Source organism: Adelges cooleyi, unplaced genomic scaffold (genome assembly GCF_023614345.1).
Source record: "Adelges cooleyi isolate 19-005CV unplaced genomic scaffold, UGA_ACOO_1.1 ACOO_flye_CR_arks_rails_tigmint_CR_PRNA_11, whole genome shotgun sequence".
Taxonomy (NCBI): Eukaryota; Metazoa; Arthropoda; class Insecta; order Hemiptera; family Adelgidae; genus Adelges; species Adelges cooleyi.
The window spans coordinates 240,234-253,610 of NW_026095763.1; the positions used below are offsets into that span (position 1 = coordinate 240,234).

General features: G+C 32.0%; 1 protein-coding gene across 1 annotated transcript; it reads right to left on the reverse strand.

Annotated features, from left to right (window-relative positions):
• Positions 1 to 6,958: 6,958 nt before the first annotated feature.
• Positions 6,959 to 8,484, reverse strand: LOC126847619 (uncharacterized). Its single transcript, XM_050587926.1, has 2 exons — positions 7,436 to 8,484; positions 6,959 to 7,370 (listed from the first exon to the last, which is right to left on the reverse strand). The coding sequence occupies exons 1-2, from the start codon at positions 8,482 to 8,484 to the stop codon at positions 7,178 to 7,180; spliced, it is 1,242 nt and encodes a 413-aa protein (XP_050443883.1). The 3' UTR covers positions 6,959 to 7,177.
• Between the last annotated feature and the right edge of the window lie 4,893 nt (positions 8,485 to 13,377).

The following is a 13,377-nucleotide window of genomic DNA, read 5'->3' on the forward strand; positions in this document are numbered from 1 at the left end:
TCGCTAGTTGTGTGCGTCATTGGCTCGCACTAACTCGTTAACTACGCACGAAACGCTATTATAAACAACTTTACCCACGTCCGTGCACGCGCCACCACTTAAAGACGCACGCGACCATATGGCAAACTCGTCCGCCCACGTGCATACACGCGCCGACTTTTTGCCGCCGCCGCCGCCGCGAACCTCGTACTGGTTGCTTGTTCACCAATTTAAAATTGGTATCCGACGACGACGACGACGACTGAGTTCGGCCATTGACCTTTTATCTTAACCTTTATTGGTTAACTGAAGGGTAGGGTCATAACACATCATACTTTATTAAGTACCTACAAACATAGAGTATTTGAATGATATTGTATAGTTTAATTCTAGTGTACAATTAACCGACTGCTAAAAGAGAATAAAAGATAATTATAAAGTAGGGTGATCAACATTTATTTTATTTTATAGATTAGCAAAAAAAATTATACAAATTAAGATTTGTACGGAAAGTAAACATTTTTATTAATTGCTGCTGGAACTTGCGCCTCGTCATCCCAATCTTCTATTACACCAAAAACCTTCTCGTCAAACCATCCTCCATATATCCCAGCGTGGACATTTTCCACACCATGCTTCCTCCTAAGGTGCGGGTGTATTTTTTTTGCCGGAATAAGATGGTCTACGTTTAACGGGCAATTTAAACATACCTCGCTATAATTTGAGCTTTTTGTAGTTTGTGACATTTTAAAAACTATGAAGAACATTTTTTGTTGATTATATGAAAGTTTACAACTAAATTACAAATAGGTAGCACAAAAAAAAAAACAATATTTATTACAAATTTATATAAATATTTACAAGTATGTTTGTTTTAATAATCAACTTAAACTTAAGTACTTAATAATATTTGCAATTTTTTTATCATCTCTGATTGGAGTTGGATATTTTACACAACTAAAATCTAACTTACTACTTATCTCCAAATAATTGAAATATTTTTTAAGAAATCTACTTTTGTTATTACGCACATCAAATTTAGACGAAATAGCATATTTAAAACATTTTTCATCATTGTTATAGAAGATGTTTACAGCTTTCTTATTTTGGAGTTTTTTTGGTAATGTTATATATTTTAATAGTTAGGTTACATCTGAACCTGATGTTGTGAAAACATTTGAATTTTTGAAGGCAATATCTCTAATTTCAAAGCTCATTAAATTTTCGTATACACAATCAAGGTATAAATTAAATTTGATTGATGTGTTTTGACATTCTTCTTTGATTTTTGGTAATAAAAAAGATGTGGCATATTCAAAAAATGTAGTGAAGTCTAATAACTTAAACAAGTTTTTTAAAAAATATGTTTTTGAACGTCTCTTTCTAAACGATTCTACTTCCTCTAAACCAATTTAAACATACCTCGGAATAATTTGAGCTTTTAGTTTGTGACATTTTGAAAACTATGAAGAACATTTTTTTTGATTATATGAAAGTTTACAACTAAATTACAAATAGGTAGCACAAAAAAAAAACAATATTTATTACAAATTTATATAAATATTTACAAGTATGTTTTAATAATCAACTTAAACTTAAGTACTTAATAATTACTTCTCTTAAATTATTTATTGTAATATTTCTTAACATTTACTATATGAAAAAAACCCAAACCTTCTAAATATACATTAAAATTAAAAAAATAAACTAATAATTATTATTTTTTTATCATTTTTTTATAAAAATATTTTCTCCAAAAGTTTTAATAATTGTTTTAAACATTCTATTTATTTTATTATCTAGTTCATGTTTTTTATACATCTCCATATTTTTTTTATAATTGCTTTTTTTTTGGTTGTCTAATTCTATTAGTATTTTATTTTTAAATAAGCGAGCTCTCTCGTGGTTTGTTAAACAAAATGTGCCGTTCGGTTGTGCCATAAAATGTGAGTAATAAACTACAGTCAATATAATACTTACAGTGGCAATGGCAGTGACAGTGTAGAACTCATTTCGTGACATTGTAGAACTCATTTCTCATTCATCTTTTGTGTTAAGACATCCTGCTAATTGTTGGGCGGCTAACCTCAAGCTTATTTCTATTTCACTTAATTCCTCTGTGCTAAATAATTCATTACCTGTTCGATGTAACATTTCGTTAGCATCTTCTACTAACATTGATAAAGTTTTGTAAGTTTTAGTAATGTTATTTCTTAAGTTATATTTATGAGTAGGAACTGATATATAGATATCCTGATGGGTTAACTGTATAAAATTATTAAAATAAATATCATCTCTTTTCGTGACATCAGGTGATGTAGGAAAAGAAGGTCTATTGCAAATTCCTGACATTATGAATTCCTCAACTTGCATTACGAATTCTTCAGTGTAATACATTGATTTGAGTTATCTAAATATTATTGATTAATTAAGAAGTTATTATAATACAGTTTTTAATAATAAAAATGAATTAGTGCTTGCATATAGTTCCAAAAATATGATAATTAAAAGTAAAAATATATCTAATTCTAGTTAATAAAATAAGTTAATCTAGTATGTAAACTATAAAAATAAAATATATATAATTTTTTTTATTATATCTTAAAATTTTTTTTTTTTTTTTAGTATACGTTATCTAAATATAGTGAGAGAAAAAAAATGCTAAAATAATAAATTTAGTATAAGTTATATGAATTAAAAAAAAACGAATTTCTACTATTCTCTACGGTATCCTTTAACTACGGCAATAGGTCTAGGTGCTATTATGTCAGGTGCAGATAAAATGGATGGTGACCTCGGTGAGACACCCTGCGGCTGGTATTTAATCGTCACCTGAGGGAAATGCAATAACGCATGTGGATTGCTTATCCCTGGTGCTAAGGACAAAAGAGCCAGAGGAACATTCCTCCGGTCCTCACAATTTAACAAAAACTGGGCCGCTGCTACCAGATGGTTCTCAAACTGAGTTAAGTCAGTGCTGGTGAAACTAGTGTTACTAACGACGTTCGCCCTACCTAGGCACCAATCCAAGGATCTATAATGGTATCTATTATGGCGAATTCTATCTTTATAAATGATTTGACATAAACTATAAAAAAACACACTTAAATTATATTCTGATGGGCTATAGACGATCTTTGCTGCCGAATCGACCTTATGGAATCGTGCAAATAGCTGATATTCCATGGTGAACTGTTTAAATATTAAATTAAATGAGTAATTAAAAATTTCACTTACAGAACTTAAAAATTGTTAATTAAATTAAAAACTAATCGCAATACCAATATAAAATTAATTATTATTAGTACTTATTATTAAATATTATTATTATTAAGCTCATCTAATATATCTCCCAAAAACATGCCCTGTACTATTAAGGTATCAATAGTTCTTGCAAATGCCTTACAAACTCTATTAATATCTCTAGTATCTATTTCATCTCGAATAAAATCTAAAATTGGGCCAATTGTTTTATTTAGCTCCTCCTCAGTATAAGGATTATCTATTAAGGCATTAGCCAATCCTACATGGTTTCCTAAACATGTTAATGTAACGAAATTTCCGTTTGAAACTGTAAAATGGTCTTCCGTATCCATTGCTATATTTTTAGAGCTACTATGAAACTAATTGCTCGTGATCGACTCAGAGCCAGAGAAACATTCCTCCGGTCCTCACAATTTAACAAAAACTGGGCCGCCGATACCAGATGGCTCTCAAATTGAGTCACTTGAGTGTTATTGAAACGCGTGCCACTGATATCATTAGCTCTACATAGACACCAATCCAAGGATTTATAATGGCAACGATTATGAATAATCCTATCTTTATAGATGACCTGACATAAATAAGACGCTTAAATTATATTCCAGGGGAGTATGCACTATTTTTGCTGCTGAATTGACTTTATTAAAGCGCGTAAACAGTTGATACTCCATGATAATTTGAATGATAACTGTGTGACTCCGAATGTTTATGCTTTAAGAAATAAATAAATGTACTTGATCTTCGGCTTTCATCTCCAAGTCCAGTAGTGTCTTACGTAATGTGTTTGTCACCATGCTAATTACAAAAGTCTTCTTTTTCCTCCCACACCAATATTTTTGAAAAATATCCCTTCTCGTCTCTTCGTTAAAGGCTTGGACATTTTTTTTTTTACTCCTTTTACATCTTCGAATACTCTCGGTCTAAAACTGAACAATTTTAAGAATTATTTTTTATTTAATTGATTTGAAAAATTTTATAGCGTGTGCCTAGAAGAAACAAATATTTACCTAGGATCTCGCTACGTATTCTGTACTCAGTCTTACTAATAATTGAATATGACTGCTTAATTATATTAATTTTCATACATTTATACTAGATGCATCTATTTAGATGTATACTTCACCAACACCTAACTTATATTAACATAATATAAACGTTTATGAAAGAAGCGGTCTTATGCAATTGAGCCACTGAGTGATGTCTTTTAGTAAAATACCGAGTTATAATATGTCACACATTTGATTTTCCCTGCTCTACTTTTTAAGACCTTAATATCACATCGAATTATTTTGAAAAATTATTATCCATTATTTTGGGAACAATTTTGAGGTTATTATAATTTCTTTAAAGTGCTATACAAGTATCGTTTATTTATTTTCTGAGTTATAATTCAAGGAAATAAAATAAAGATCCGTTAATAGCAAAAGTACAGAAATTTCGGAATTCAAGTTCGGGCAACCTTGAGTTTTAATAATAATTGTTCATACCTATTGTTGACTATAAAATTACTGGTCACCAATTATCGAAAATAATAAAACAAGTTAAACTTATGTTTAAATGATTTAACTTAACTGGCTTTATCACCAACGTTAACTATTTTGCCTTTTTTTGGTAGTCCATGTTTTAAACATATTTAAAAAAAAAAAAAAATGTATCCGAAATCTAACATTGGTTGTTTACGTAAAAATATAGGAAATTTAGAAAAGTAGTTTAAAAATCACAAACGACACGAAATATTTGTATGCATATTAAATTTGATTACTTACCAAAAAAAAAAAGGTTAAATTTGAAAGCTGTAAAGAATACGTTTTACTGGTTTTTGCTTATTATAACATAAGTAACACACTGATTTATACTAATGGATAATATTATAGTATAATATAGAAATTATGCTGTGTCAAGAGTGTAACTTGTCACGAGTGCTTACAGATAAAAGTCGAGTCAAATAAAAAATAATACAAATTGTGTATAAAATAAGGAAGCAACGTGTTTTGATGATATGCTAGGTGTGTTACAATCGTATAAGGATTACGCGCTATATAAGATGATTTGCTGACTTGGCTACTTATATTAGAACTAGCGGGCAGTAATCTCTTAATACGAACACCAAATTACACAACATGTTGACTTGCTCATTGACAGCAAAATATTCTTTAAACACGGACAAAAAAAGTGGTTTAAAGAAAAAGCTCTTAGAAAAATTTCACAAAGGCTATTGGCAGCCAATGAAAAAAAAAAAAACTGAGCTTAGTCAACATGATTACGCACGTGACAGTGTAACAACTTGACTTGACATAAATTATGTATAAAAAACTTGTTAAAAAAAAAGAAAAAAACGTACAAACGATTAAAATATATTTTTATTGAAAGGCAGTAAAACGTATTCAATTTTAATGATAAAAAAACATGTTTAGAAAAAAGTAATAAGAAAAAAAAAGTTTTTAAATGTGAGAGTAATTTTATTTTTAATGCATACGATTATTATAAAAAAAATATATTCTGAACAATTATTCTCTTATGAAAATAAAACTAAAAGCTCGTTTCAACAAATTTTAGATTATCGGCTTCTAAAAAAAAAAAAAAAAAAATGAACACAAAATATTATGAATAATATGTGATGTTTAAAGCATGTACTATCTTGTATTGTTATTTTAGATGATTATACTATAATATATTAACTTACAGTTTTATTTATATTATTAGTATTGTGTTAGTAGTACTGGCAGGTGGCACGTTTTCTATAAAGTGTTCATCATATTTTTTCAACAATGTTGAATGAAAACCTAGACATATCTAGTCGATAAAAGGTAGCCAGTAATGTTCATAAGCAGACTTAATCAAAAATAGTGTTTCCAAATAATAAATTAATTTTTATTGCAATTACCCTCTCGTTATTATTATTGCCACATTAATAAAATTGTACAATTATTTGTGTCCCAAAATTATTATCGATCGGAACTCAATGGTTCAATATTGCAAAATCGTATAGGGGTTCTCTTTGAGGAGTGAGTAGGTTGTTTTTTTTTATTGACCTACTTAAATAATATTGATTACATTGTCTAAGGATGAAGAAAAATATGTTAAAAAATGTGTCAACGTCCCAAAAAATGTTTTGCATGGTTCTATAATTTACTATGTCGAAGGCTTCTATAAAGTCGAACTGTATTGTAGGGCTTTTGCGCATCAATACTTCTGAATGCAATTCGTTCATGTATCCATCGATGGATAAAATATTTAAATGTAATGGTTACATTGAATGCGTGGATCCTAATGTATGTTATTTTTTCCAAGTTGTGAATAGTTAATGGTAAAATCAAATATTTCTTCATCAGGGATCGTGTTTATAATATGTACTTGCTGTCCTAACCCTGGCGTTGCCCGTTAAATTTGGCTTTTTAATTTGGCTCGTTCCACAACACGAGGCGTTTGCCGGCACCATCTGCCCACGAAAAGTTATTTGTTTTATTAGCCGTTCCGAACATGCCGTAATTTAAAAAGAACGACGCAATAGCATCGAAAAAGTAATTTTTGCCGGCAGATGGTGGACTTACTACGCACATCGAATTGCGTTTCGGTATTTTTTTGTCGCAGATATCGTAAATGTCTTTGAGGAACTTCGAGATGGTATCCGAATCATTTTGAAACTGTAGTTCCAACAAGTCATTGGCGATTTTAACCGAAACGTCGACGTCGTAGTATACGCTATCGTGTTGCCGAGCGTACGCGTTAAAATAGGGAAAGATGCCGGGGGTATTGTAAAAATTGTCGAAATCCGATATCGTCCATTCGGCGATACGAGCACACCAATTGCGAAGGGCGACCCTAACTTTTTTGGAAGTATCGTCGAGAAAATTAAGTTTGGGGTTATTGTAAAATTCTTTTATATTAAAAAAAGCGTCTGGCGGGCAGCAAGGATATGTTAGCAATAATTGTTCTAATGTTTCTGGCCATAGGTGTAGCTCTTCTCCATCCGTAAATTGGATTTCGTTTTTAAATCCGCCATCAGATCTCCAACCAGACCGTCTAATTTTTTTTTCGTCGGATGTCCCTGCTTGACCGTCCCCACCGCCTTCACGTGGACACGGGTGTACCACTGAGAGCGATCCAAGTTCCGGATATCCTCCTTCCTTTAAATTACATCGATATACATTAGTCAAAAATTTTATCGTTTTTATCGTTTTAAACAACTTACTTGTACATTTTCAATTCGTACACGTAATCCTCCATAATTACGTGGGCCTTCGCTGTTTTTGACTGAGTATCCTTTTGCAGAGAAATATCTAATGATATTCTCCCAGTCGACAGTTTTGAGGTCAGCGAGGAAAACTCGTCGTCGATATCTAACTCGTCGCCGTGCCCTCCAGACGGTGCTATGACGGAGCCAGGCACAGCGACAAGCTGAGTTTGAGTAAGAGCAGGCGTGCACGACGTGGACGTGGTCGCCGTGTTCCGATATAATTCTGAACTGCTCTCTGGTTGTCTGATCGCACTGCTGGAGTCCCACCGCGAGTTCAGCATAAAGTTTAACAAACTCTTCGCGTCCCTCAGGGACACATATGTCCGTGAGGTAGGCGGAACGGCTTCCCAGATATCGCTGATGCAACTCAGCGGCGTGTTCTCCAAGCAGTCGGTTGTCTTCCAGTAAATCTGGCCCAAAATGATCATGTATGTGTCGAACAGGTTCGACGAGTCGTCGGTGTTTGGAATGCGGCACACCGGGATCGAGTATAACTTCGTCTTGAGATCTTGCATTACATTCAATGTCGGGCATTTCCAAAGCTGGAAATTTAACAACGTCGCCAATATTTCGGCCTTGGAAATGTTCGGCATCGGGTTCTTGTTGACAAATATGGCCATCATTATTACCACCGCGACTGTCGGCATCAACATCAGAGACTCGATCGGCACGTCCTCGGTGAGCAACACTTCCATGAAGCCCGAAAAATGAGTAAAGTCGGCCAAATCGACTATGGTTTTCACGGGTAGGTTTAACAGTGTTGTCGACTGCATTTCTCGCCATGTCCTGTCCGTTGTCTCGTCCTCCGAATCCACCAACTCGATAACTTGGTTCGACGGTTGTTTCGTTTTTTTCGGTTGGTGGTGCGGAGCGGAAGTAAACCCCAGTTTGGCGTTTGGCCTTTTTTTCAGCGTGGTTTGTTTTGGTTTTGTCGGGGCCGCTGTCGATGTCGAAGCGATCGGTTGGTGTTCTTGCGTAAAAATTTCGGTTTCTTGCAGATCCATTTTCGTTTTCTGGCGGCGAGTACAATGTTTTCTGTGGAAAATTTGGTAACGCACTGTAACCGAGATCCATACTCGATGCTTTTTATATGCGCTTCGTGAGGCCACTTTGGGTAAACATATTGTACTAACGCATTAACTACGAAACGGGTTTTTATAAGACCATCTGTGCAACTAGTCCGCCCACGTGCACGTGCCACTATTTTTGCCGCCGCCGCCGCGAACCTCGTACTGGTTGCTTGTTCACCAATTTCAAATTGGTATACGACGACGACGACGACGACATGTGGGGTTACCTCACTCCACCTTACTAGCTTACCGCCGGCGGCCTAAGGCCATGCCATGGCATGGGCTAGCCTTAGGCTTTTATGACTCAGAGAGCTATTATAATATGAGTATTATTAGGCTTAGTGTAGTTGTGTGTTTTGTGTAAATGGTTTGTAGCGGTTAACTGAAGGGTAGGGTCATAACACATCATACTTTATTAAGTACCTACATACACAGAGTATTTGAATGACATTGTATAGTTTAATTCTAGTGTACAATTAACCGACTGCTAAAAAAGAATAAAAGATAATTATAAAGTAGGGTGATCAACATTTATTTTATTTTATAGATTAGCAAAAAAAAAAAAAATACAAATTAAGATTTGTACGGAAAGTAAACATTTTTATTAATTGCTGCTGGAACTTGCGCCTCGTCATCCCAATCTTCTATTACACCAAAAACCTTCTCGTCAAACCATCCTCCATATATCCCAGCGTGGACATTTTCCACACCATGCTTCCTCCTAAGGTGCGGGTGTATTTTTTTTGCCGGAATAAGATGGTCTACGTTTAACGGGCAATTTAAACATACCTCGCTATAATTTGAGCTTTTTGTAGTTTGTGACATTTTAAAAACTATGAAGAACATTTTTTTTGATTTTATGAAAGTTTACAACTAAATTACAAATAGGTAGCACAAAAAAAAAAACAATATTTATTACAAATTTATATAAATATTTACAAGTATGTTTGTTTTAATAATCAACTTAAACTTAAGTACTTAATAATATTTGCAATTTTTTTAACATCTCTGATTGGAGTTGGATATTTTACACAACTAAAATCTAACTTGCTACTTTTCTCCAAATAATTGAAATATTTTTTAAGAAATCAACTTTTGTTACTACGCACATCAAATTTAGACGAAATAGCATATTTAAAACATTTTTCATCATTATTATAGACGTTGTTTACAGCTTTCTTATTTTGGAGTTTTTTTGGTAACGTTATATATTTTAATAGTTAGGTTACATCTGAACCTGATGTTGTGAAAACATTTGAATTTTTGAAGGCAATATCTCTAATTTCAAAGCTCATTAAATTTTCGTATACACAATCGAGGTATAAATTAAATTTGATTGATGTGTTTTGACATTCTTCTTTGATTTTTGGTAATAAAAAAGATGTGGCGTATTCAAAAAATGTAGTAAAGTCTTATAACTTAAACAAGTTTTTTAAAAAATATGGTTTTGAACGTCGCTTTCTAAATGATTCTATTTCCTCTAAACCATCTCCAACTATATTAAGACGCATCTGCTTCGTAATATTACTCATTTCAACTGTGAAACAAAATTAAACAATTGTGATATAGTATCAAAAAACCGTTAAATAGTTATAGGCTGACTGGAGGGATACATTTGTGATGCTTGGTGATGTATAATATCAAAAAGTATCGTGTTGTTCAATTTGAAACCAATTTAGGAAGATGGATTTAAAATAATTTAAGACTTTTTTCAAAATTATAAGTATAAATTTATTGTACAGTAAAAGTGCGTAGACAAACTGCTACATAGGTGTATTTAACTTGAGTGTAATAATTCGTCTGGAATAGGCTTGGATCCTACTCCTATTTATATTCATCTTTTGTGTTAAGACATCCTGCTAATTGTTGGGCGGCTAACCTCAAGCTTATTTCTATTTCACTTAATTCCTCTGTGCTAAATAATTCATTACCTGTTCGATGTAACATTTCGTTAGCATCTTCTACTAACATTGATAAAGTTTTGTAAGTTTTAGTAATGTTATTTCTTAAGTTATATTTATGAGTAGGAACTGATATATAGATATCCTGATGGGTTAACTGTATAAAATTATTAAAATAAATATCATCTCTTTTCGTGACATCAGGTGATGTAGGAAAAGAAGGTCTATTGCAAATTCCTGACATTATGAATTCCTCAACTTGCATTACGAATTCTTCAGTGTAATACATTGATTTGAGTTATCTAAATATTATTGATTAATTAAGAAGTTATTATAATACAGTTTTTAATAATAAAAATGAATTAGTGCTTGCATATAGTTCCAAAAATATGATAATTAAAAGTAAAAATATATCTAATTCTAGTTAATAAAATAAGTTAATCTAGTATGTAAACTATAAAAATAAAATATATATAATTTTTTTTATTTTATCTTAAAATTTTTTTTTTTTTTTTAGTATACGTTATCTAAATATAGTGAGAGAAAAAAAATGCTAAAATAATAAATTTAGTATAAGTTAATATAAGTTATATGAATTAAAAAAAAACGAATTTCTACTATTCTCTACGGTATCCTTTAACTACGGCAATAGGTCTAGGTGCTATTATGTCAGGTGCAGATAAAATGGATGGTGACCTCGGTGAGACACCCTGCGGCTGGTATTTAATCGTCACCTGAGGGAAAAGCAATAACGCATGTGGATTGCTTATCCCTGGTGCTAAGGACAAAAGAGCCAGAGGAACATTCCTCCGGTCCTCACAATTTAACAAAAACTGGGCCGCTGCTACCAGATGGTTCTCAAACTGAGTTAAGTCAGTGCTGGTGAAACTAGTGTTACTAACGACGTTCGCCCTACCTAGGCACCAATCCAAGGATTTATAATGGTATCTATTATGGCGAATTCTATCTTTATAAATGATTTGACATAAACTATAAAAAAACACACTTAAATTATATTCTGATGGGCTATAGACGATCTTTGCTGCCGAATCGACCTTATGGAATCGTGCAAATAGCTGATATTCCATGGTGAACTGTTTAAATATTAAATTAAATGAGTAATTAAAAATTTCACTTAAAGAACTTAAAAATTGTTAATTAAATTAAAAACTAATCGCAATACCAATATAAAGTTAATTATTATTAGTACTTATTATTAAATATTATTATTATTAAGCTCATCTAATATATCTCCCAAAAACATGCCCTGTACTATTAAGGTATCAATAGTTCTTGCAAATGCCTTACAAACTCTATTAATATCTCTAGTATCTATTACATCTCGAATAAAATCTAAAATTGGGCCAATTGTTTTATTTAGCTCCTCCTCAGTATAAGGATTATCTATTAAGGCATTAGCCAATCCTACATGGTTTCCTAAACATGTTAATGTAACGAAATTTCCGTTTGAAACTGTAAAATGGTCTTCCGTATCCATTGCTATATTTTTAGAGCTACTATGAAACTAATTGCTCGTGATCGACTCAGAGCCAGAGAAACATTCCTCCGGTCCTCACAATTTAACAAAAACTGGGCCGCCGATACCAGATGGCTCTCAAATTGAGTCACTTGAGTGTTATTGAAACGCGTGCCACTGATATCATTAGCTCTACATAGACACCAATCCAAGGATTTATAATGGCAACGATTATGAATAATCCTATCTTTATAGATGACCTGACATAAATAAGACGCTTAAATTATATTCCAGGGGAGTATGCACTATTTTTGCTGCTGAATTGACTTTATTAAAGCGCGTAAACAGTTGATACTCCATGATAATTTGAATGATAACTGTGTGACTCCGAATGTTTATGCTTTAAGAAATAAATAAATGTACTTGATCTTCGGCTTTTCATCTCCAAGTCCAGTAGTGTCTTACGTAATGTGTTTGTCACCATGCTAATTACAAAAGTCTTCTTTTTCCTCCCACACCAATATTTTTGAAAAATATCCCTTCTCGTCTCTTCGTTAAAGGCTTGGACATTTTTTTTTTTTGCTCCTTTTACATCTTCGAATACTCTCGGTCTAAAACTGAACAATTTTAAGAATTATTTTTTATTTAATTGATTTGAAAAATTTTATAGCGTGTGCCTAGAAGAAACAAATATTTACCTAGGATCTCGCTACGTATTCTGTACTCAGTCTTACTAATAATTGAATATGACTGCTTAATTATATTAATTTTCATACATTTTATACTAGATGCATCTATTTAGATGTATACTTCACCAACACCTAACTTATTTTAACATAATATAAACGTTTATGAAAGAAGCGGTCTTATGCAATTGAGCCACTGAGTGATGTCTTTTAGTAAAATACCGAGTTATAATATGTCACACATTTGATTTTCCCTGCTCTACTTTTTAAGACCTTAATATCACATCGAATTATTTTGAAAAATTATTATCTATTATTTTGGGAACAATTTTGAGGTTATTATAATTTCTTTAAAGTGCTATACAAGTATCGTTTATTTATTTTCTGAGTTATAATTCAAGGAAATAAAATAAAGATCCGTTAATAGCAAAAGTACAGAAATTTCGGAATTCAAGTTCGGGCAACCTTGAGTTTTAATAATAATTGTTCATACCTATTGTTGACTATAAAATTACTGGTCACCAATTATCGAAAATAATAAAACAAGTTAAACTTATGTTTAAATGATTTAACTTAACTGGCTTTATCACCAACGTTAACTATTTTGCCTTTTTTTGGTAGTCCATGTTTTAAACATATTTAAAAAAAAAAAAAAATGTATCCGAAATCTAACATTGGTTGTTTACGTAAAAATATAGGAAATTTAGAAAAGTAGTTTAAAAATCACAAACGACACGAAATATTTGTATGCATATTAAATTTG